This window comes from Ursus americanus, chromosome 4, assembly GCF_024610735.1.
Source record: "Ursus americanus isolate L20-20 chromosome 4, mUrsAme1.1.p, whole genome shotgun sequence".
Taxonomy (NCBI): Eukaryota; Metazoa; Chordata; class Mammalia; order Carnivora; family Ursidae; genus Ursus; species Ursus americanus.
Window position 1 is genome coordinate 60,261,076 of NC_142130.1, and position 26,591 is coordinate 60,287,666.

General features: G+C 35.8%; 1 protein-coding gene across 2 annotated transcripts in view; it reads right to left on the reverse strand.

The window, feature by feature from the left end:
* The window catches only part of EPHA3 (EPH receptor A3), a 349,268-nt gene that overhangs the window by 55,450 nt on the left and 267,227 nt on the right, over positions 1-26,591 (reverse strand). For both annotated transcript variants that reach the window (XM_045785404.2, XM_087861715.1), the window contains exons 6-11: positions 24,385-24,509; positions 21,457-21,619; positions 13,869-13,971; positions 13,090-13,157; positions 7,829-7,954; positions 1,529-1,714 (exon numbers count right to left, since the gene is read on the reverse strand). In XM_045785404.2, the coding sequence (XP_045641360.1) occupies positions 1,529-1,714; positions 7,829-7,954; positions 13,090-13,157; positions 13,869-13,971; positions 21,457-21,619; positions 24,385-24,509 (771 nt within the window). The remainder of the gene's footprint in view (positions 1-1,528; positions 1,715-7,828; positions 7,955-13,089; positions 13,158-13,868; positions 13,972-21,456; positions 21,620-24,384; positions 24,510-26,591) is intronic.

The following is a 26,591-nucleotide window of genomic DNA, read 5'->3' on the forward strand; positions in this document are numbered from 1 at the left end:
TAGTCAACTCATAAAGAAAACCTTATGAAAAAAAAAAACCTTATGAAAATTGAGTTAAAAGAAAAATGACTAAAAGTACAAATGAGTTTCCTCCCCAAGCCCCGGGGGCGGGGTCAAGATCTGAAGGACAACCACTTGGCAAGGATGATATAAAGGAGAATAAATGGCTAATTGATTATTAAAACTCCAGTTAGACATAATTCTATAATTCTACAGGCATTAAGTAGTATGGTCTTGCCCTGGAGGAACAAAGGATTTGAACATTTTCTCAATCCTTACTACTACTAACAGTGTTTTTTTTTTTTTAATTAATTTTAAAAATAGTTTCAAATGTCCTTCCTCAGAAAATATTTCAGAGGTACTACTAGTGTGGCCTAATTTTTAGGAGTACAAAGGGAAAAATGCCTCTTATCATACTTAATATGGGCTTACAGTTTATGGTTTAGTTCTACATTACTCAGTTCTTAATCCCATTTATTATATAAGAAAACTCCAAAGGAAATCAAAGTACATTTCAATTATACCACGCTCTTGTGAGAAAGGAAGTGCCTTTTTAGTCACACTAAGATGAGAATAGGTATTAGTGCCATTTGGAAAGTGCTCCACGTAATGTTAAAGAAAAATATCATTGTGAAAAAATATAATGTGTAATGTCTGTTGGTAACCATAGAATACGTAAATATGATGCCAATGAATTATCCCCTAAAGGATGCCAAATTTCCTGCCATATGTTGTCTTTCGCTCTAAGTAGTTTGCTGCCAATTTAGCTTATTCTTCATCCTGTGCTCCAAAATCTTGAGGAAAAAAAAAAAATCCTAGAGCATTCTCAAGAGGTTTTCATTGGTACTGGAGCCAAAAATCACATATCTGCCTCACGGGATTCCTTTTGAGTCTGGCTGGAGAAACTATCATGGAAATAAGTTCAGATCTCTATCATGGGCTGTGAGCCAGAGTTTCCCCAGACCAGTCAAAAATCCATCTGGGACTCTAGATTAGAATTATTTGAAATCCACAGAGAACCAGGAAAAGACCTTGGGTCTAATGTGATCCCAATCTTTACAGCTCAGAAGCAGTCCCCGAACTCCCATAATTTTCCTAAAGCCAGGGGGGTAAAGATTTGGAAGTTTAACTGAAACTGGTGAACAGTAAAAGAAAAGGCAGCTAGCTGGGAGTTCCCAGCAATTCCTGTCAAAACTGAGTCATTGCTTTTCCTCGCTACTCTACGTAACAGAGACTTCTCCACAATTCACTTCTTAACTATCTTTTCATCAGCGTGTCTTAATACAGTCCATTTTTTTTAGCTCCTAATTTTTTCCCCATTTTTAAAGATCTAGAATAGCACTTTCAATATAATACTACTTAAATATCTTTGCTCTTTTGTCAAAAGAAGACATGTTAACCCCAAACCAGTCTTTCTGTTAGGACTGACAGCTATGAAAACAAAAATCAAAATTCTTTAACAGTCGAGTTTGGGTTTAAATAACCTCTGCTCAACACAGGCAAAAGTCTGTCTTTGGACTTGACTTACTTTTAGTAACAACTCCCTCCAGTCGAATGATGTTGGGGTGGTCAAATTGTCCCATAATGCTTGCTTCTCCCAGGAAGTCTCTCCTCTGCTTTTCTGTGTAGCCCACTTTCAGGGTTTTGATGGCCACTGAAATCTCTTTTTTTGAAGGAAGTTTTAAGCGACCACTGCACACTTCTCCAAATTCACCTGTTAGAAGAACAGAACAAGAAAAGGTAAGAGATTATACCATAAAAAGGTACCAGTAGAGAACAACTCTTTCCTCTCAATAATCCCATTCAAAGTATTTACACCTTTGACCAGCAAGATGTACACTGTAGGCCTTCAACTTATTTCAGAAGATGATAATCAGAGACTCCCTAAGAAACCTCCGGGCATCCACACCCTACTGGAAAATGGACCTTGTGAGTAGCCTCATACATTTTCAAGTACCCCATTGTGAATAATAGACTATGAAGGAATAAGAGGAAAGTCGAAAGCTATATCTACTAGGGTTTTAACTCCTTGTTTTCATAGCTACCATTTCCTGAGGGTAGTCAACAGACCAACACAGATATTATGGGTTGAGCAATGGATCAAATTTCAGCTGTTTCTAGCCATTCTGTTATTACTCAGAGAACCTATTTAGCAATACACTCAGAATCTCTGAAAATGAGAACAGAAGCATCTGCTATCAATTCATTTTATTGGAGTATTGGCATGTTGCATGACTGACATACTAGTAAAGTTCTCTGAGCTTCTGGAAGGAAGAAGAAAATACTAGTATCAAAAAAAGGTAGCATGTATTTTCTATGGAATCACTATAAATATTTTCTTAGATTTAATGTCTTCTGTAAAAAACTTCTCTTAAATGCATGATTAATCCAGAATTTACTGAATATGGAGTGTTGCTGACTTTTAAATAGTCTAGTCCAACTAATATAAAACTTCCTGGAGCTAGTTTGGGCACTAACTTCATATATATTGTTATTGAGAAGATTTACCCATTACTCTTTCATCATATTTTGAGCTTCCTGAGGGCAGAGACCCTTTACATTCATTTCTCTGACCCACTGCTTGCCATGGTAATTGACACAAAGTAGTGCCACCCATAGAACATTCCTTGTTCATAGAGGAAATCCTAATATCATGTGGCTTATTAGATATAATTTGTACAACACTTTAGAAGTTTTTTTTTTATTTTTTATATTAAATGAGAGGTTTTTCTGAAAAGGATGAATTACATAACCATTAGGCTATCTATGGAGTGGAAGAGTGTTCTTAGTCCAACCTTCTCACTGTGTTTTTGTAGAAGTCCCATGCCCCATGATCAGCCAGAAAGAAGCTGTCAAGACATGAGATGCTTCTTTTTTTCTATATTTTGTCCAAGAAAGTGGTTCAACCCACAAAAGCAGCAGGTTACCCTATTGATTTACCAGCTGCATTACTACAAATGACTCGCTTCTCTCCAGGAAGCTCTAAACTCCCCTAGACTTGACCCTTTCTCAGGAATCCAGTTTTGTTACTGTTTCCAAAACAATGACTTATGCTGTAACTTGTCAAAGTCACTTAAGGTCCAAAAGCAGTTATTTATACATTTTTTAAATAAATACTCATCAATTGGCAACAGTATGACAGACACGTTGAAAAACACAGGGTTATAATGCTAAATAAGGCAGATCTCATTTCTTCCATTTCAGGGAGTATAGAGAAGAGAGCGGTACCTGTAGCTAGAGGGTTCTTTCAGATTACAGGGAGAATCAGGGGCAGAATTTGAGAACATTCATTGACTTTTGAAATTCAAGGGAGAGTATGTCATTATAGAGTGTGAGTTTTAGGGGGAGAAGTTATGATGTAAAGTAAATCATTCTTAGAATCTGTAAGCAAGAGTAAGGGTTCTGGGGTGGCTGGGTGGCTCAGTTGGTTAAATGTCTTCCTTGGGTTCCTGGGATTGAGTCCCACGTTGGGCCCCCCGCCCCGTGAGGAGTCTGCTTCTCCCTCTTCCTCTGTCCCCCCTTCCTTGTGCATGTGCGTGCTCTCTTTCTCTCTCAAATAAATAAATAAAGTATTTTTTAAAAAAGAATAAGCGTTCCTTTTCTGATACTGGGTTATTAGAACATTGCCAGAGAGATCCAGTTAACATTGTGTAAACATTAAGTTTGAGCAAACCGTAAGAATCATCCATAATAAACTAATTTTCTGAAAGAAAGTTCTGCTATTATCATGAGTCAATCTACTGTAATGGATCATGTTTCAAATTTTGATGTTATCACCTCCTTTTCTAGATGACAAATCACGTGTCAACAGATTGTGGGACAGACAGTACAGAACCGTGGGACAGAGTATGGAAGCTGGGGTTCAACTGCTTCTGTCACCTGTTAGCCATGTGATTTTGAGCAAGCATCTTAACCTGTCTGTGCCTTTGTCTCCTTATCTGTAACATGGGGACACCAATTTTGTCTAAGTCATAAGCTCTTTGTGTATTTAAAGGAATGAATGTATGTAAAGACACATAGTGTCATCTATTGGTTGGTCACTATTTTCCTTAGTTTAGACCCACCTTAACAAGGATAAATATCTACCTCTGAAGAGTTAGATCAAATTAAAGCACAGATATAAAAATGCTTTTTAAACTGTCAAATTCTGTATTGATGTAAGAAGAGGTGGTTGTGATGATGATGGTGATAGCAAGGTTAATGTCACCTTGGAGAAGTATTTGTAAAGGAGAGCATTTTGTAAAAGTACCTCACTGGGGCAATCAGGGGAAGAGTTCCAATTTCAAGTGGGTCAATTAGAGCTCTTTTCTTTCTTCTCAATGAGATATGTGACATAAGTAAATGTCTATCTACCTCCAAAATTCAGAAAATGATGTTTCAGTAATGCTAATTTTTAAAAAACCCCAAATTTTGAAATATGATTATTTCATCAGATAAATACTAAAAATGGTCACCAATACATTATACCAAACATGGAAATGTTAAATGTTAGTTCAATTCTCCTTATAATAACTTAAAACAACCCCGTTAGAAAAATTAACAAAGATTGGGCAAATGCAAGGGTCGATCTTTCCATCTAGTCAAATTTGACATGGTGTTATTCAATTCACTTTGAACCTAAAAGAAAGAAAACTTAGATCCTGTCACTCCTGTCATTTCTAAGAGAAAATGCAACTACGAGATCACTTGGAAGGCACTGCTTGATTTTTTAAATTCAATAAGTGCAGCAGTTTTTATTTGTCCTTTGAAATAAAGTACGCTTTATGAGAATGGGCAGACTCTATTCTGATTTAAGATGCACAATGCAAATTGGCTCAAAGTAAAATTTCTTACACTCATGTTATTTAAAATAGAGGAAAAAATCTACTTGTGTTTAAGTAGAATGACAGTCAGCTTTAGCTTCAAATTCCACTCTCCTTCTACTGTTTTAATAAGAGAAGCATAATAAAAATACATATGGAACAATGTTAATGTGTCAGCTAAGCACTGTGCAGGAATGACTCAATCCTCACAAAAATGTTACATGAAAGCACTGCTGTAAATATTCGTGTCTAGAATGGACTTTGAAATTGGAAAGTGAAAGATTCAAATTTAGGTTTTCAATTAATAACTATATGACTATAGGTCATTCAAATTTTTAGCTCTTGTTTCCTCATTGGTGAAATGGAGGCAATGCCTGTCCAAAAGGCTAATAAAATTAAATATCATGTGAATGTCTAGCATAGAATAGGGAGTTAAATGAATATATTCAAATATATTCTACCTTCAGAAATTTTCAGTATTTAATTTTTGAAATAATGGTTGGGTGAAGGAATAAAACTGGGAATTTTAGTCATTGTGAATTGCATTATTAAAAAATTTACTACTTTGAGCAAGTCACTTATTTATAGTTCAATTTTAATTTTGTTATTTGCAATGTGGGCATAATTCTTCTGATTAGTCAAAGTATAAACAAGAGTTTCTGTTATACCTATTTCTTTGTATAAGTTTTCCAACAGAAAATTACAGAATTACCTCACATATAGAAAGAGTCTTTCTGTATACTTAATTGACTGGGAGAGTTCTGTTTTTGACCTAAAGATTCAGTCTTTTAGCAATGGAAGATAGTTGCTAATCAACTTAGCATAATTAGTAAATTTTTCTAGATAACATTACTTTTAAAAACTTAAAAGGATATGAGAAGTGAGTAAGTGTATAAATGAAAGAAGGGTGACCAGGAATAGATTGTTATTGAAGTTGTTGTGGAAATGGGTATTATCATACTATACTCTCCATTATACTATTATACAATTTCATCTACTTTTGTAGATATTTTACATTTTGCAAAACAAAATGTTAAGAAAAATTAATGGCTCTCAAAATTTCGATCTCATATTCTGTCTTGATGACAAACCCTTGAAAGGTGAATCAAGACAGACTAGAATTGGGTGTGCACAGTATTATATGGAAATCTTCCAGAAGAGTAATCGACCTTGAAGATACACTTGTTTGCAAGCAAAGCAGGCACAGTATTGTTGCTCTGAATGAGGCAAATGAGGATATTGGCTACAAAACCCTGAAAATCGGGCATATGTCTATTTTTTTACAAATATCTTTGAAGAGAGAAATGAAAAAAAGATGATTTGTGCTGATCTTTAATGAGCACTGGGAATTATTGAGTGAGTCAGTGTTTTAAGGAGCCTTTCCTTTTGTCTCATTTATCAGATGCCATTTTTAATGAGTATGTTTTGTCTCACACTACTGCGTTCTAGATATCTGGAATTATCAATAACATCGATATATTTAAACTTTTACTAATGCAGAAGGTCCCAAAGTTCAAGGTCCCGATGTGTCTCTCTGGCCTTCTGGACACTGGCTGAGCGTAAATGGGTCTCTCCTCCTCACATGAGTTGAGTGTGCAAAATCTGCCTCCTATACTTCCAAGGTTTCCCTGCTGGAGAACAGTGCGCTCTTGTGGGACATTAACACCAGCACCACAAAAGCCCTCTGCACCACAGAGCAGTTTACAAAGCAGAACTGTACAAATGAAAGAGAATAATCAATATATATTTGCTTTAACTGGATTAACATAGATACACGATGAATGTGTATATTCTTAAGTCAGATTGTGGAAAAAGAAGCACATACTCTATTCTCCTTTTATGAATTACTAGTTCCATATTTTAATAGTACCTGCACATGTGAGTTTTAGGAGGATAAAATATTAATAAAGTTACAGGAGAAGACTTAGTAAATTATCATTTTATTTAGATAATATTAATTGCTCAGACCGTCCTGCTTGAATAGCAAACACCGCTAGAATTCGAAATACTGCTCTGATGTACAGAAAAACAGAGAAAATTATATGCACGTTTGTGTAAAGAAGCAACAGTCATATATATAGCACTTGCAGAAAACATGATCTGCTATGTTATCCATAATTCAATTAGTTAATTTCTCAATCTTTCTATTTCCTACATCAACTTTGCATTTGTTTTTAAAACAATATTGACTAATGAGATGATGGAATAAAACTGTTGTACAATACTGTTTATTTTTACTTTTAAGTAGTAGTTCTTATTCAATCTCACACTGCGTCTGTAGATGTCCATATTGTTTGTGTAAATGTAAAAATATGATTATTTTATAAGTATAATTTTTATTGGAAATGCACAACTGCTATTAACAATCCACAGGTGTTTGTTAATGGATCTATGATTGACTAGATTCATGATTAGAACGAAGAGATGTCTATATGAAAACAAGCTTCAACACAAATGAATTAAGACTTACAAAGTTACAGGCAAATATTAAAAAGGAACACTTTGCATTACTTCAACTATTCACTCAAAAATGGTTTTGAGTAAATTTGTGTAAAATGTGTCATTTATGATTTTGTTTTATGTTGTCTCTTTTTTTAATTTCAAAGAGGATTCTAAAATTATCTTTTTTTTGCAAAATCAAAATTTTCACATAGTGAGCTTGTTTAAAGTAAGACACTTTTATCCTGTTATCCCTATTCAGCCCAACAGGCTTTGTGACACATGATCAGTATAGCCAGGGAAGGACTGAGCTCTTGTGGCTGCTGGCTCTGAAATTCAATAAATAAAAAGCTGGCCATGGTCTGTGAGTCTGTAAGTCTGGCACCTTTGAAATCATTACATTCCATTAAATACTCCTTCATTTATTTACTGCTTGCCTTTGATCATGAAATCAGGGGGAAATGTCCCTTTTCATAGCAATATAACTTAGGCTTGAGAACTTGAGCGATCTCAGGCAGCATTCTTACTCATAGCTGTAAGCTAGTAATTAGCACGTGGGTTGGTAGTGGGATTACTTTGGTGGTTACCTGCTCCAACAACTTTGTCAATGGATATGTTGGTGGCATCCAATTCCTTAGCAAACTCATGAACTGCTTGGGTAGGGTCTTCGTATGTGTGTGGGTCAACGTAAGTCCTGAGACCTGGAAGTTTTACTGTTTAAGGGAAGGAAGAAAGGCATTAATGTACTAGATTTATACAAACTGTACTGAGGCAATTTTATAATCACATTATTAGCAGAAAAAAAAAACCCATTACTAAAAAGAACACCAACTTTTAGCTTGTTCTCAGGTATCACAGCAATTGGCACACAGAGAAGTTGGACTAAGTATTGAACAACTGAAGAAACAAAGTTTCCCATAATGAAACAAAAGAGGAAACACAATGCACTTTCTCTCCAAGAACATTAGAAGGAAAATGGACTTTCAAAAAGGGGAATCTCAAGGAGAGGGTGGTTCAGAATTGAGTAGATCCAGTAATTAATACCAGAAGCATTACTGAGTGAACCCCATCATGCTATGACACGGTTATGATTCTACAAAGAGTGCAGTAAACAAATATTTATGACAATGCCACATCTGACAATAAATCAAGGTTTGTGAAACAATTTCATAAGGTGGAATGGCAGCTATAATTATGGGTAAATTAATTAAAGGATATAAAACAGCATGTCTTTTGTCTGACATTATTCTGCTTTTAATAACATTCATAATCAAAATCCCCCACTGCAATTAGAAATCTACTTAAACCTGTGAGGATATGTATACACAATGTGAGTATTATATGCATGTACTAATTACAGTATCAACTGAAATCTTATTATATAGCTTTTCAACATGGTTAAGGGCAATATAAATTCTCTGTAAGTTTAATAATGGTGCTAAGAAGCTAAATTCCAAACATAAATTCTATTTATATCTTATTAAATATAAACCTCCTTTGTAATATATGCATTTAATTATTCTGAAGTGATATCTTTTGTGATGTTCTATAATGAAAATAACATGGGTAGAAGATATGGGAGAATCATTCTGGATTTGATTTAATACTAATGAGATTCCTATCACTTGGAAAAATAAGTCATATTAGAAACAATTTGGAATGTTCAATAAACTAACTTTCTCTAAAGTAAAACTATTTTTTTTTTTAAGTAAGCTCTATGCCCAGTGTGGGGCTTGAACACTCCACCTTGAGATCAAGAGTCACATGCTCTACCAGCTGAGCCAGCCAGGCACCCCTAAAGCTAAATTTTTTTAAAAAAGGGAGACTAGGATCTATTAAAGTGCATAAACATGCTCTAACATTAAAGGATATTGTGTGTGTACTAATATGATGGATTTTTACTTTTAACTTTGGTAACATTGGTTAAAAAAAATATTGGTAACATTGTTTTAGCAAGGGGCTGGGATGCCTAAAAGTGATATATTTTTTTATTTATCACATTATATTATTGAAAGATTTTTTTATCCTAAAGTAACAAATAAAATCAGATGCTATCTTTTCCAGTATAATTTTATAATGAAAGGATCTTAATGACAAATTGCTACTGAACCTTCTATGATGACCCAAGACTTCTTTGACTCCATTTTGGACTTTGCATGAAATGGGGGTAGAGACTGATGACAGTAATTATTCTGGAGAGCCTGCAGCGCAATGGACATTAGGCCAACAAGTCCAGCATTTCACAGTGTGGAAAGTGATTAGTTCATTGACCTGTAGGACATCTTTGTGAATGCCATGGTTATACCATATAATAATTTATGTTCCTGAAAAGTATCTATAAAGGTATTGAGTAAAGAAATAAAAGCATAAGGAAAAAAATGTATTATAAAAATAAATGGTGCTTAGGAAGTAAAAAATCAGTTTTCCTCAGCTACATCTTCAGATGATTTTGAGACTCTAGAGTAGGAATGGGAGAATTGGGGAACAAATGGAGAAGAAAGGCTAACATTCCTCCTGCTCGAGCCTGTGTTGACATGGGCATGGCAATAGGACAGCCTCTCCATCCTGAGGCCGATAATTCAAGAAGATACCAATATCTAGGGAGTTACAGCCACTGAAATGGGGAAACGACAAGTCCTTTGCCCTGGTTTTGAAGGTAAGAACTCTACTTTTGAAGCTTTTCTACTTTGAACAGCTCAGCAAAAAGAAAAAGCAAGGTTCCAAAGAAAGCTCTTGAAAACTTGCTATTCAAGTGCCTGGCATGAGTGCCTGTTATGTGGTTAGGGCCCAATAAATGATAGAGATTATTTCCATTATTAATATTTTCATGTTAAGAATGTTTATTCACAATTATTAAATGTGATTGAGGTTTCCGGAGACAGAATTTGGACTCCGAAATGTCCATTCCTTTTGAGCTCCCAGAGCAGTTTGCAAGCTTCTACCATTATTGTAAACATTATTGCTTCCTATAAAAAACAGACGGCTGAGCCACTCTTTAGGACAGTGGTCTTCTATAGTTTATTATTACACTAAACCTATTTCTAATATCATCATTACCAAAACACTTTACCCTTAAAACAAGCAAACAGACTAAGGAAAGCTCTCATACTTTTCTTGCTTAGGCATAAGGAAAACAGTAAAAGTAACTGTAAGAACTTATTAAAATATGTTAGGAAATAAGGTTGTGTCAGAATCATTTTGTGTAGTCAATTTGGTTACATTTTAATGAAGGCTTCCTTCAAAGGGGGGCTAGGCTATATGATCATCCTGTTTTGATTTATCTCTAGTAGATTGTAAGGTAAGGAACTAGTAAGGTAGGGAAATTAAGTATTCCTTTTCAAGGCAAAGGAAACATTTTTTAAAAATAAGGTAAAAGTTAAATTTTTCCCCCAAAATGAAATTTTTTCTTGCAAACAATTAACAAATTACAAAGTTTTTTCTTGTAAACAACTACAAAACAATTTGACTTTGCTCACCTCAAGGAAATCAATTTGGAAGCAATTTACTAGCATCAGAATTTGCAAAGACCATTATAAAATGAGCTGTCAAAAGCAAAGCCTCAAACATTTTAAATAAGCACTGGCTTTAAATAGCCTTGAAAGTGTGCTTACTGTTACCTCCCATACCTAGCAGCCCTAGGGAGTATATGTATTACTTAATAATCTGAAAATTCAATAGTCATTCTCAACTAAAACCAATCAGATTCATTGCAATTAAGTAAAATCATATAAATTGTTTTTCTATCCACACGAAATTTGGGGAACAATACAAATATGAACATACACATATCCCCAAGTAAAATAGCCTGTTCACTGTGGGAGCTTTGGCTGCTGACTTTTAACTGCTGACCCCAGAGGTTCTAGGAATCAGGTGATGCAGGATACAAGGCACATAATCCCTTCACACCAATAATTAAGGGCAACATACAGAGTAACTGGGCTGTGTCAAGAAAACCAGATAATAAACACATGCACACGTGTTAAGCTACACTACTTTACAGCTCGTTCTGTGCAAACACAATAATTTACATTTCCATTTTACCAGCATGAGTTGCCCTAAGGATAGCAAAAAATAAAAAGGCCTAGCCGGAGAGGGCAAGGGGACAGGATCTTAGGAGGTGAAACACATTTCTTTCCTTTTGAAGCAATATTATAGGATTTGTAACAAGGCTGGAGGGAATAGTTCATAGCTAGAGCTTTTTAAAGTAATACCAAATAAATGGTCTGAAATAAACCAGCTGTAGCATTAAGACACAGAAAGTTTATGACATGCATATAAGTTATTTTATGCCTTTATGGCTAGGATGAAATACATTTCTTGTTTTTTGTCTGTCATAAAGATATTGTGCATTTGAAGAAAATTAAAGTTTTAACCAACCCCACCAGAAAAACCAACAGTTAAAACAGATTGGAGCGATAGAGAACCTGCTTACAATTGGGATACAGAGATATATCATTGTTCCAAATTAATGAGATTTACAATCTTGATATAAAAAAAAGTATGATTTTGCTCTAAAGACAATATTTACATTGACTAACTCAAATTAAGAACAACTTAATCCACAGGAATGCAACTGCTCTAATTTGTGCATGGCGACTCTGACTCTGTTTTTTGGGACCATGAAAAAAGCTAGACAAGTATCCTGTAATTTGCTCATTCATTCTTTTAAGACTTTTGAGTTGGTAACCTAACTAATCTGAAATGATGAGATGCTGCTATTAGGAAGGTACTACTTTGGCTTTTGTGAATTATTCTGTAATGACTGCAATGAGATGGAGAAAACAAACAATGCCGTCAGTAAACCCTGTCACTGTGTTCATATCACATCAATTTACATTTTGGAAGACATTCCTTTTTTTTTTTTTTTTTTTTCGCAAGCTACTGTATCCCCCTTGCATGTTGGCAACAGGTAATCAAGCTTTTACTTGAGTTATAACTAGATTTATAATTTTTAGATGCAAAGCCAGTGGCTGATAAGAAGTATGATGCTGAATTGAAAATCATTTTACAAGGCAACGGTGAATGCCAAAGAAAGTAATGCTTACAAGACCACATTAGTTATATTGGGATTATTTGAGAGCACGTAAGTATGAGTATAGTGTGCACTAATTTCCATAAGAACATGCTATTATTCCCTTTGAGTCCACTGATTAGTAATTGCCACATTAAACTGAGCCATAGTTTGGAAAATCAAAACGCCTGGGATGATTTGTTTTGCAAGAAGAAGAAGAAGAAAAAAGAGTCTTATTAGATATAAACACTTCATTTCCTAAAAAAAAAAAAAAAAAAATTCTTTTAGAAAATATTAAAAAGACACTAAACTGACAGGTATTAAAATATGAAGGAAAAGGCTTTCCTACCAGTTGGATATCATGTAACTCCAAAATATACAGTTTACTTTAAAGGCTCTCTCCTGGTTGGTTGACAAAACAGAGTAAGGCATTTCACATAAACAGAGGTTGTTTATATTTATTTGAGAGTTAGGAAAGGGAAATTTTCCTATTTAGATTTTAGCAAAGGACGAGAAATGAGGAAATTGAAGATACGCTTTGCCTTTCAGCTACGCAGAACTGACTATAGTCCATACTCCCCATCATGTGCATTATCTGGATAGAAACCACAGTTTATCCTTCCCTTTAGCTTAAGTATGCTGAAATGTGGCCATGTAAAAATTACTTAATGCGGAGCCATGAATTTCCTTCTCCATTTAAAATTAATTTAATTTGCTCAATTCTTTCATCCAACTGCTTTTGCATTCTCTTTGTGAGGAAGTTATCCAATTATAAATCAACACCTGGGAAAACTGAAATGGTAAAAGCCAAAGCACCAAAACATCTTAGGAACTTACAATGTCCATTCCCGAAATGAAGCCTTTTTTCATCTGCACTGTGTTTTGACTTGTTATAGCCACAGAACCTGGAGGTAAGTCAAGGGAAGAGAACACAGAAAGAAAATATACTTAACGCAATTATCTATGCTCAGAATGTGCAAAGCACAAAAAACAAAGCGTTTTCCTCAAACAATTAAATGCTTTAGTGAAAGTTTAATGACTTCATATTTTCTAAATCCTTTATAGAAAGCCCCTTTCTCTGGGGACTCTGGAAAGCTGCCTAATGAGGAGATATGTAGAGTTGCTTCCCCACTGTGCAGACCCCTTCAGTTCAGTCCTTATAATGGCCTTAGAAAGTGTTTATAGTGTTTTTTTGTTTTTTTTTTAACAACTGCTGTTAGAATGAATGAAGGGTAAAGTCTCCATTGTTAGTGATTAGCGCTGTGCCGTGTTACCAGTGTTCTGGGTGAGAAAGTGGTAGGGAAATCTGGGGCGTATTTGAAGAGTGAGAGGATAATTGGAAAAAGAAAGTAAAAACTGCAAGTGAGGTCAAAAGAGAGAGCAGAGAAGTGGAATGTGTTAAAGAGTGGGGCAGGAATTTAATGGAAGAAAGAAAATCAAAACTGACGATGAAGAAACAAAAGAAAGGAAGGGGAAGAAAGAAAGATCTAGATCTAAGTGGAGACATGCTTGTTTGTTAGAATACTTCATGGACCACACTCCAGATTTTAGCGGCCGCTGAAGGGAGCAGGCAAAGCAATAATGAAAATAAGTGGTAAAGGAGACTGCGAACTCACCTCCCAATCAAGACGTAGGTGACGACCGTGAGCAGGATAATCGCCACGGCCGCCGAAATGGCAATCATCACCACTTGGCTGTTTTCCCCGGAGATGGAGAAAGCTGTGGGGTGGAGGAGAAAAATAAGAAAAGGTCAGGCATTAACATACCATAACTAACATCTGCATGGAAAAGCCATATTTACTCTGCTTTTACCTGAAATACGGCTGACTGCCTACGACAGATAGAATTCTTCACTAGGTGTAAAAAAAAAAAAAAAAAAAAATAGACATTTCCTACAATGGTTCTTGAAATTTCTAATTTATAAGATATAATACTCTGTTTCAATGGCATCAATTAAACACACCTTGAGTTCCTGCCGTGTGAAATATCCTGGACTGGTTTTCTCTATCCTGACTGCAAAGAAACTCATTGGATAAACCAGAAGTTACCAGAGGCACATAGAGAACAGGTAAGATTTGCAGGAACAAAATGATAAAAGCTTTCTAATCAAGCTTGTTTAGCCTCCAATATCTAGAGTTATTTAAATGTTTTACAGCACACACCACCAACAAATTGTTCTTCTCCCTGTATTTCCTACCTTTGTGAATGGCCTATCACTCACTCACTCACTCACTCACTCACTCACTCACTCACTCAGACAAGGTGTTGGAAAAATGGCCCAGGGGTCAAGCCTGGCCTGCCACCAGTTTTCGTAAAGCCCAGGAGCTTACAATGTTTTTATATTCTTTTAATGGTTGTAAAAAGTCAAAAGAAGATTTTTTGACATGTAAAAATTATATAAAATTCAAGTTTGGTGTCCGTGAGTAAAATTGCATTGGAACACAGCCACATGCATTGTGTATTGTCTTTGGCTGCTTTTATGCTACAATAGCCAAGCTGAGTAGGAGGAACAGAGACTACACACACAAAGCCTAAAATATTTATTATCTAGCCCTTGACAGAGTAAGTTTACTGACCCTTGAGCTAGACCAATGCTTCTCTAACTTCAGTGTTCATTCAAATCCCTTGAGAAACTTTTTGGAAAAGTGGTTTCTGATCCAGCTGGTCTAGAGTGGAGACTGATACTGTGCTTTTCTTGGGAGTTCCCAGTGATACGGCTGCTGCAGATTTCGGTCCACATTTTGAGTAGCAAGGATGTAGACCATAAATATGAAGTCATCTTGTCTTCTTCCTCTTCTGATCATTCAATATCCAGTTAATCACCAAACTCTTTAAATGTTTTAGTTTGTGTCTTCATTTCTCTTCTGGATTACAATTAGAAATTCCTAATTGGTCTCTATTTGCATGGCCACCAGAGTATTCCTTCTAAACCATGAATTTGACCATGTCATTTTCATGCATAAAAGTTTTGCAGGGCTCTCCATCACTTTTAAGATAAAATGCAAATTCCACAGCAGAGAAGGTAAAGCCATTTAAGATCATGTTCCTTGCCTACACCCCCAGTCTCATCTGCTAACAAACTCCATAAGCATCTTGATCTCCAGGCTTTCTAAAATATGCACGGCTCCTGGAACAACCCCTTTCACATGCTCATATTTTAATATATATTGTTCTTGTAGTAAATGCCAGTGCACAAATGAGTGAGTGATGTATCAAAAGAACTTAGAAGAGAGAGTTTGATTATTTGAATACCATCGCCTCTCCAGGAGCCAATATCAAATGTTCAGCCTGATCAACATCTAATTTTGGAAGGTCTTCTTGAAAATAATGCTGCTTTAAGAAAAGCTAAGTGATACAAATGAAGAGACATGGCAGATAGGATATGAGAAGTCCTGTCAGCATCTGAAAAAAAGAGCTCAACGTGTGGCAGGATGGCATATTCATAATATAAACTGCTCCAAGCACTTTATTACCAGCAAACTGTTGTTTACCCCACTGCGGCAGTCATGGGCGTGCCTGCTCAGATCTCCCTGCTGCCAAGCCTGCAGCGGGCAGACAGCTGCCCCTTCAGGACCCACCGCAGCCTTCATGCACGGGCCACGCTCCCCTCGATGACTAACCACCCCCAGGAGACTGGAGCCATGCCCTCCCAGCTCAGCGCAGGACTCCTCAATGGCAGTCCTCATTCTGGGGCTCCCTGTGGGCTTCTGAGACCCTCAGAGCTTCACTGCTGTCTGAGTCTTCCTCTCGACTCTTCTCTTTCCCTCCATCTCTTCATAGACAGCTGACCTACCTCCCAGCCTGAGGTGCTGCTTGACCCGTTCTGCTCTTCCCGCCCGTTTCCCCTACCTACATTCCCCCCCATAAAGTTCTTGTAATTCCATCTTCACATCTGCCTCCCTGAAGACCTAGACTGTTACATCCCCATGCATGGGATATAGATCTGTGATTAGTCTGCAAAATAACTTAACCCAGTGATTCAATAATGCTCCATAAACCTATAATAATAACTCTATCCATTTTGTACCCATTCCATTTTGTACCCTGTAATAACTTATAAAGAGCAGCAAGTTCTACATTCTCTGTAAATTTTTGCCAGTCGATAAAATAAGTCTGTGAAACTGGAAGGGGAAACATGATAGAAGAAAGAGGACCTCTCGATTTTTTTTTTCTGTCACAGGCAGGATTAAACTAGGACATCTCTGCAATTTCCTCTAGCTCTAAATAGCTATGAATCCTGGAGACTATCTAAAGCACATAATCAAACTGATTGTTTTTGCTGGTGAAATCAGCAAACATTTTAATGAGTAATATTGACTAAATGCATAATAAGGTTGTCCAATGATTTTACGTGGCACGCTGCTAAACATTGATATCTATTACATGTCTTAGAAACTCATTTTGAGTATTTTTTCCCACAAACTGCTTCCCCTATTTCGAGTCACTTCCCATTTTGGTACATCCTGCACCTACCGTCGGCTTTCTCTCCCTAGAGCAGGCTGGGTAAGAGCTCATTCTCGGGAACTAGAATGCCTGGGTTTGCACTTACTTGCTGTGTGACGTAAGATCACTGTTGGGAGGGTTACATGGGCTAACGCAGTTAAAACACTTAAAACAGCGTCAGGCCCATAGTAAATGCTTAATAAATGTTACATATTTTTATTATTTCATTTCCCCAGTGAAAAACTGGCAAAAAGTGCTGTGGATTCAGTTTCTGCCCACTGAGGGTTTCTAGACAGTTGACTGTGTTTTCCAAGCAGGCCACAGTTTCATACTCTTCATACTCCTTGCTTTGGAGATGTTGCCTGGACTCTAGGGAAGCCCCTTTACTCCTATAAACTCTGCAGCTTCAACCATATACATATATATATTTTAAATGTGCAATCGCAGCACTGGATCAGTACCCCAAAAGTTGGAGATTCTAGGCTCATTGATGCCACTTATTGGCTATGCAACCTGAGAAAAAAACATATAAACTCTGTGTCCTAGGCCACCTATAAAGGAAATAATAGTATATGAATAGCTTATGGAACAGGACCAGATAAAATGCTTCTGAGAATGCTTAATATATTATCACATAAATACATGGGTGCTAGAATCAGACCCATCATTTACCAATGGTATGGTTTTGGAAGGCTTACTTAAACCTCCCTATTTCTCAGTTTTCTCTTTGGTAAGAGGAAGATGATAATCACTGAAAAAGTAAGATATTTTAACCAAGTTCAAAAAATATTATCTAAATTCCAGGTAAAAATACACTTTGTTCTACTGAGAACTATCTACATGTGTTATGAATGGGAACTTTTCATATAATTTTTAGACATAAAAACTAGAAAAAATTAAAAAATAAAAAGTATAATAAACAGCAAACTGTTAAAGAAATCCAAATATGAGTCTTTTATGTATATATATGTATATGTATATTTTAATATCAAATATAACAAGACTCTTAAGTTCTTAGAATTTTTATGAAGATATCATTTTGACAAAAAAAAATAGAAAGTTAGGGGCACCTGTGTGGCTCAGTCCATTAAGCGTCCAACTCTTGGTTTCGAATCATGTCAGGATCTCAGGGTTGTGAGATCAAGCCCCGCATCAGGCTGTACATTCAATGGGGAGTCTGCTTGAAGATTGTCTCTCTCTGCCTTCCCCCCACCACTCTCTCTCTCAAATAAATAAATCTTTAAAAAAAATAGAAAGTTGATTTTTGTCTTTTTCCTCCCAAGACAAAAGATACCTTTTTTCCTCATCTATATTTAAAGTCTGGAAGAATTCTATGGTGAAGCAACAAGAATAAATTGATTTTTTAAAAAAATCAAACTGAGGGGAGCCTGGATGGCTCAGTTGGTTAAGTGCCTGCCTCTGCTCAGGACATGATCCTGGGGTCCTAGGATTGAGCCCCATGACGTACCTGCTCCCTGCTCAGCAGGGAGTCTGTTTCTCCCTCTCCCTCTGCCCCTGTCCCTGCTCTTGTGTGTGTGCTCTCTCTCTCTCAAGTAAATAAATAAAATCTTTAAAAATAAATAATAAATAAATAAAAATAAAAATCGAACTGCACAACTACCAGATTTTCATAAATGAGGAAGAGGATGTTAAAAAGCTCATCTTGGGGGCGCCTGGGTGGCTCAGTCCTTAAGCATCTGCCTTCGGCACAGGGTGTGATCCTGGGGTTATGGGATCGAGCCCCACATCAGGCTCTTCCGCTGGGAGCCTGCTTCTTCCTCTCCTACTCCCCCTGCTTGTGTTCCCTCTCTCTCTGGCTGTCTCTCTCTCTCTATCAAAAATAAATAAATAAAATAAATAAATAAATAAATAAATAAAATCTTAAAAATAAAATAAAAAGCTCATCTTTTCCTTATCTCCTTTTATCTGCTCTATCAATCAGTGGAAGTATCACAAATATAAAATTTATTTAGCAAAACCCCAAGACCCTGCAGTTTTCAAATGGAATATTTCTTAAACTTCAGACACTGAAGCCTCATTAGAGGTTCGTGCAGAATGCCGCCACAGCCGCATCTGTAGTAAATCCGGAATCACATTCATATACAGGAATTTGTTGTTCCTTTTGCAAATTTACATATCAGATAGAGTTAAGTGCTGATTAAGAACATGCATATATGGAATGTAATGAAGGTTTATCTAATGGTGATCTGACCCTCCTGTCCCTCAACATGCCTCATTTCTACCACAGGATATAACGAACATTCGTTTTTTTCTCTTCCTGGGATTTGTGATCTTTCTTAGTAAAGCAAATATAGATCTTCCTGTTGCTAACTTACATATCATTTACAAGTTTGAAAAAGAAATTCAATTTGTAATCATTTCAGAACAAAAAACTTTTCTGCAGGGAGACTGACAGACTCAGTCGGTGGAGCATGCAACTGTTGATCTTGGGGTTGTGAGTTCGAGCCTTTGCTGGGTGTAGACATTATTTGAAAATAAAATCTTAAAAAAAAAAAAACGAAAAGAAAAGAAAAATGAAACTTGTGTTGCATTATTTAAACAAAAAGATTTAGAACAGATTTAGAACTACTAATGTTAAATTACAATTAAGCTTTGTTATTGAGTCATCTAGAATTTTAACTTTAGAGGCGCTGGGGTTGCTCAGTCGGTGAAGCGTCTGCCTTCGGCTCAGGTCGTGATCTGGGATCAAGTTCTGCATCAGGCTCTCTGCTCAGCAGGAAGCCTGCCTCTCCTCCCTCCGCCTGCTGCTCTGCCTACTTGTGCTCCCTCTCTGTCAAATAAATAAATAAAATCTTTAAAAAAATAAAATAAAAATTTAAATTTGTTTTTAAAACTTATTCAGATGTACTTTCATGGTATTTTGTAACATTTTGATTCTAATGTTCTCAGAGAACGATTTCTCCTTGGAGTCTAGTCCCGGAGTGAAGATTGTCCATAGAGGAGTCCTGCATTAGGCAGGAAAGCCCTGGCTCCAGTCCCCTTGCGGGGTTCAGTCATCGAGGGGAGCGTGGCCCATGCATGAAGGCTGCGGTGGGTCCTGAAGGGGCAGCAGCTGGAGGCTGTCTGCCCGCTGCAGGCTTGGCAGCAGGGAGATCTGAGCAGGCACGCCCGTGACTGCCGCAGTGGGGTAAACATGTACATCCATCACAGGAGGATTAGGAGAGGTCTTGAAGCATAGATTTGCACTTTTGAGGATCGCAGCTCCCCTTTGAGTTAAAACAATTGTCATGTTTCAGCTGTGAGCTGATGATTTCTAAGAACACCAGATTTTCAATACCTTGCAGAAGGTACACCTTGTTATTGTAAGCAGCATTTCTAATCACCTGACCAAAAGTGTGCCATAAAATAACTATTCAATAGAGTATTATATTAACTCGAACAGTTCTTATAATCTGTGTTAATCCTTAATGTTTCTATTAGGTATGCATTGTGGGCATAATAAAAATATTACTGCACCGAAGCCAATGATATTTAATGTCATGAACAAAATATTTAAATAGGAAATATGCATGCTAGGAGAAATGGCAAATTGGGACAATCAAAAGAGATTACTGGGTTTCCTTTCAAGACAGTGCTGGCCATTGTCAGACCCTCCTTGGATAACCTGTTTTCTAAAGGGCGTTCATCTTAGATTGTCTTTCTAGGCTGTTTTACAACTGAATTTAAGTTGCAGGGAACTGCGTGATGTATACAGTTTTTTTCCATTACAATTAAAACATAACATTCACTAGAGACACAAATGGTTTATGTGCAGTAGAAAAGATGACTCCAATTATTACATTTATTGTCCTATAAGATATTAAACAGTTTGGGACAAATTAATAAATTTGTAAGTATTCCCTATTGCCTATATACATTCATGCACAAATATGTTTTTATATGTATATTTATATCTGTTCTTCAAATTTTCCTTTTTCCAGTTTAATCTAAAAAAATAAATAAATGAACCAGTTTAATCTTTTGTAGGATATAATGAACATAAATAAAATATAGATAAATATATTATAGTCTCTTCATTAATAAACTAAATAAAATCCTTAACTTGAACGTGTATTCACTCTGTATTAGTACCATGGCCATGATAGTACATTTTTGAAAATTATATTTTAGCGGAGGGTTTTTCTAATATGAAGCAAATGGCATTTGAAGAAAAGAGAAATGCTACTGGGAAAATGTTTGCCAATTTTAGACCAATTTATGCCAAATTTGGTGTCAGACGCACAAGACTATCCAAACTGCTTGTGAATGTAAATGAGGTGATAAATTAGGTTTTAGAAAATCCTTAATATCCAAGTGACAGAAGATTGAATGTGTTAAGGATTAAAACAATATTAAAATCCTCATGGATCAGCAAGTTTCATTTTCGTAGTTCACTGAATCATGCAATGAACCTAGAACATCTGGATTAACAGGTACTGGGGTATGTTACCATATTCTATAATTTTCCTCAAAGCAATTTATGGTCAATAGAGGACCAATAGCATTCCAGGCATTAGAATACGTTTGATTTGTAGAATAAAAAAAAAAAAAAGACCAATGCACACCCACACAAACACAAATCCGCAGACTCGATACCATACAAATTGTTAAATATTTCAAGCAATTTACTTTCAATGTTTCTCAATACCTAAATATTGAGAATTATTTTAACTTGGTTAAAATTTAGAGAGAATGAGAATGAATTATCAGACACCTTTACAACAGCCCCACCCCTATACACTACACTGAAATAATACATACAGTCCGGGCTAGTTTCAAACTCAAACTTGCGGCTGTTGGTCCCGTATCCAGCTGCTGTTCGGGCTCGGATTTGGAATACATAAGTAGTGTCAGGCTTGAGGCTACTGATGGTAACATTCGTGCCTCTTGCCCTCAGAATGGTATAACTTGTCTCTTGCTCCTGCTGTGAGGTAAGAAAAATCATGTTAAAATCAAATCTTCATAATGCTATCAAATGATAAAAAAGGTGAACCACTCAAAACCAGTTCTTTCAGATTTTAACGCAGAGCCTAGGACATATAAAAGAGACAACGATCGTTTCACTCTCTGAATGCAATAGAGGCATCTTTTAAGCTAAAAATATTTACAGAATCTTCCAACGTGGCTAAAATGATTTGTGTCCTGCACATAAAGCAGGAAAAGTCTTCGTTCTTACCAATTTGTGAATATGCAAGTGAAATTTCTTCCAAGCCAAGTCCGAATGGAAGCTTCGATCTAATTTCAAAAAATAAACTTACAAAGAGGAAAATACCCCCTTTGAATTAAACTTAATAGGAATGCCTTACTGATTCTCAGAAAAATATTATTATCAATTGTAAAATATTAAACTTAAAAAAGGTCCAGGTTTTACATTCATAACTTTCTCAGCATCAGTTACACGTGCACTGTATTTAATCTTAGTCGCTGTGGTTTAGTAGAGACAAATATCTTCAGATTGAAGTCTAGAGATATTTCCCCAAGGGATCTCCTCCAGGGGACTTATATTGTATATTAGGAGATTCACAGTGCACATTAACAGGGAAGTCTTTTTTGTGTCAAGTCTTGTGTAGAAAAAGTGGATTTACACAGAACTGTGTTTTTCCCCTAAGGCACATTAATACACACTGAGTATTTTATGGGTAACCTGATTTTGAACAATGATGGAATGTCCCTGCCCCTGGGGTGGGGCCCAGAGTGGATATCCTTAACCAAAACGACATAGAATATTACAGAAGAAGTGTACATTACAGATACTTTGTAGTTAAAGATGCTAGTTAGGTACTAGGTAGCATTTAAATTGGTATATTAAAAAATGAAAAGGATCAAATATATTTATTTTACAAGAATAATTACTTCATTTGTTAAAGAAATTGTTGAACCTATACCCAAAACTCAACTCTGCCCGTCCTCATTGGTGTAGTAGTCAGGAAAGACCTTATAGAGCTTAAATTCTAGGGCAACATTCAAAATATTTCCAAGCATTATATATAATTGGGAATAATTTTTAAATTTATGTATGAATAATATAAATATTTTTATAAATAGATACTAAAGATAATATCACATGCATGTTTGTATCAAATTTTAAAATGTTTAGGGAATAGTGAATAGATTCAGCCATTTTTTCCTATATTGGTTAATATTATTTTACTACAAGAATGTTCATTGTGCTTTGTTGGTATAATTTGAAAGAAGTTCAGAATTTTTTTTTATGTTTGTAAAAGATAGGAATATAAATTGACTGCATTTTTTAATAGGGCTCTGCAGATCTAAAGGTCGGGTGCTTCCTGGCTTTGCTTTATGGATGTATCATTACTTTTCTTTTTATTTTGTTGCATCGTCTATAAAACATGTATTCTAATATTTGCCCAATCTCATCATGCTTTTAAAAATAGAAGATCATGATCAGATGAGTATTTCACTGTGCTACAGTGGAGCCCTGAAAGTTATTTATACTATGACTTTAGCACAATGAAGTTGATTAGGTCTCTCTTTTCTTTTAATGAAAGAGATATCCCTCTTCCTTGCATGCGGTCAGTATGAAAAAAAAATGGCATCACACTTGTGAAATACATTAACCTCAATAAAGAGAATAGCTACACAATGCAAATGAATGTTTCTACATTACTCTTTTTTGCACAACTAATCATACCACTAATTCTCATGTCTCTAATAATCCATTCTCATGGAGAGCAAGGCATGTAATACAAGAAACCCACTACAGGAGGAGTCATGGCTGCCAGGATTCAAAACCAAGACCTGTTTATTAGCAGCAAGGCTGTGAGAAATTTCAAATAATGCCACTGACTCTGTTTTCTTACTTGTGAATGAACTTAATTACCCAATTTCACAGGATCATCAGACAACTCAAAATTAAATAATGTACTCAGAAGTATTCTATAAAGTGTTATATAAATGCATGATTTGCTTTTAACTCGCTTGCAAATACTTTGACAGCTCCTCACAAATACCTTTTGTTCACATTAGTAGCTATAAAACCACTCAGTTCTGGTAAGATTTGAATACGTCTTGCTTTCAAACATCACCATAATTTATAATCAGGGAGAAATAAGTGCCATTTAGAGGTGATGAAATACTATAGCCTAAATTCTACTTATAAATAATCATGCACCTATTTTTATAATTGTATTACTGAACCACAATATTATGATGTGGAGCAAACTTATCCATCCACTCCCACCTTCTAAATTACCTTGTACAGTATCAAGAAAGCTTTTCATTGTCAGTTCAATAATACAATGGTTTTATTAGTTCAGTGTTCCCATCTGTACTGAATGAAATTCATGTGAATGTGAAGGTCAGGAAATGGTGCTTAAGGCAATGAACTAAGAAATAGCTCATCAACAGGCTAAGGAATCAATGAAATAATTGGTAGAACAGCGGTCTCAGAGGAGGAGGACATAAATGTCATTTCTAATGCCATAACTAGATGGCTTAAGTTTGGTACTGACATTTTTGCTGTGACTTATTGCTATAGAATGGGGGATATTTGACACAATGCCTTCAAAACCCCCCTCTACTGATAAATCAAAGGTATCACGTGACCAGCGTTCCAAACAGCGCTCTACCCCTCCTTAGTAATGCCACTGGTTTCTTTGCAAGCACACAGCTCATAAGAAGGTCACCTCTTTCCCTACACGACCCAACCCTTTAACATCATCTCCCCACCTTTTCATAGTATTTGACCTCGTAGTCCAATATGATCCCATTAGGGTGTTCAGGTTCCTGCCAAGATAAAGAGATGCTGTTTCTGGACGTTCGATCCTTCTTAATCGTCATGACAGGCGATGGAGCTGTAGAGAAAGAACAACGGGAGGGGATAGTGGGAGGACACAAATCAATCCAATTAGGAAGGGTGGTAAAGAAGAGCAGAGAGAGAAGGGAACAAGCAAATGCAGGCTATCACTGCTCTAATCTTTGGCAAGAGAGCACCATCTCCATTTCAAAGGCTCTGGAGTATTAATCTGGCCCCATATCAAGCCTCAGCAGCTGGATTATAGCCCTGGTACATACAAGCCTATGGAAAATGAGCTGAGATTTTCAGCTGCTGGTGGACTAGTGGCAAGTGAGCAGATGTTTTCAATCTGCTACTATAATGTAAGCAATGAAATATATTTGATATATTAAAAAAAGAACAAAACATCAGGGCTACCTATTTGTTATAATGTTGCAAAGTTATTAATGCCAGATTCTGCAGCTCATTGATAACATTTTCATATGCAACTCTGTAAGAGGACTGGAATCCATTATGCACAAGGAGTCCCATGGTATCTATAGGTAATAATAATATTTAGTGTATTGTAAAATGGACAGGGTTTAGAACATATTATAGTAGGTCTTGACTTTTGACAAAAATCTCTCATGAATAAAAATATATGTCAGGAAACAACAATTGTCTGCTTTTACATTTTTATTTCTTAAGAAGAAAATATTTAATAAGAAGTACCAAGGAACTGACTGCACTTTGTGTCACAAATCTCTGGATATATTCTGAGGTATCTTATTGGGTGTTGACTCTATATTTGTTATGTTTTGCTATGCATTATCAAAAGTATAGAACATGAATAAAAATCATGTTTGGATCAAACATCATAGGGTCACCCTCATTTCTAATGGAAGATTAAATATATTTTAAGTGATATCTTACTTCACATCCTTCCACTTAAAATAAAAATGCATGCTATCCCTCAGTGCACTTCTGGTTTCAAATCTCAATCTTGGTACACTGGCCAACTGAAATATCTCACTGTGGGGTTCAGCAGCATCCTGCCCTAATGGAACGCAGCAAAATAAATTGCAAACATGAAACAACCAAAAATCAAGAATTCTCAAGTACATTAACCGTTGAATTGTTTTCATTGCTAAAGGACCTATTTTCTTATAGATTTTTCTCAAGTCAAGAACAATTAGGACTCTGTGTATTTGTATTCCCTTTAAAAGCTAGCATTAGAAGTTTCGGATTTGTGAATTTGATGTTTCTGTGATTGTCACATGCTGACTTTGCATCTAACCTCTCAAATTGCTCCTGTCTATAACTGCCTTTCATTTTTATTCCTTACTTAAAAATAGTTTTCATTAAGCTTGCCTCATGAGACTTTATTAGAAAGTATAAGTCTAAATGAAGAATCCACCGCAATAAGTTTCCCATCCTCCTATTTCTATTATTTGTAAGATCTTGTGAACTCATTTGTAACTAAAGCATCATTAATTTAAAGGCCTGGGAATGATTATTTAATCTTTTGCCAAGGAAAAATGTAGGTGTTGCTTTTCTGATGGAAAAGTAAATGTATTTTCTTATTCATATTTTTCTCCCATTAGCAATTACTATCATTTCATGTAACTTAACATCATTTACCTTTCATATTTAATTTTCATCTATTCATTATTATTACTTTATTTCCTGGCTTGGCTTCACCATACCCTTGCCCCCCACCCCACCCCCCAACCTGTAGTGGTTTGCTGCTCTGAAATTGATTACAAGCGAGGAAATATTTATTTTGGTTATATTTAGTTAAAATTTTATAAATGTATTTGATGTTTCTAAATATATCACTCAGTTATAAGTAAATAAAGTATGTTAATTTTTTGAGAGTTATTTTCTTTTAACCTAACCCTACTACTTAAAAAAAAACGAACAAACAATTCATTATCCAATTGTTAATAGAAAAATTGTAGTCCTAATGCCCTGGGAAACAAGTTTTGCTTTTTGTACAAAAAAACAGAGAAATTCCACTAATTTTCCTACTGAATTAAATCCATTAATAGGGTGACTTTTAATATACACTTACAGAGCATTTCAAAGATGCTTGATGTTGGAACACTTTCCTAATAAACCCATGGAGACCCTACATTAATTCCATATCACCATGAAAACA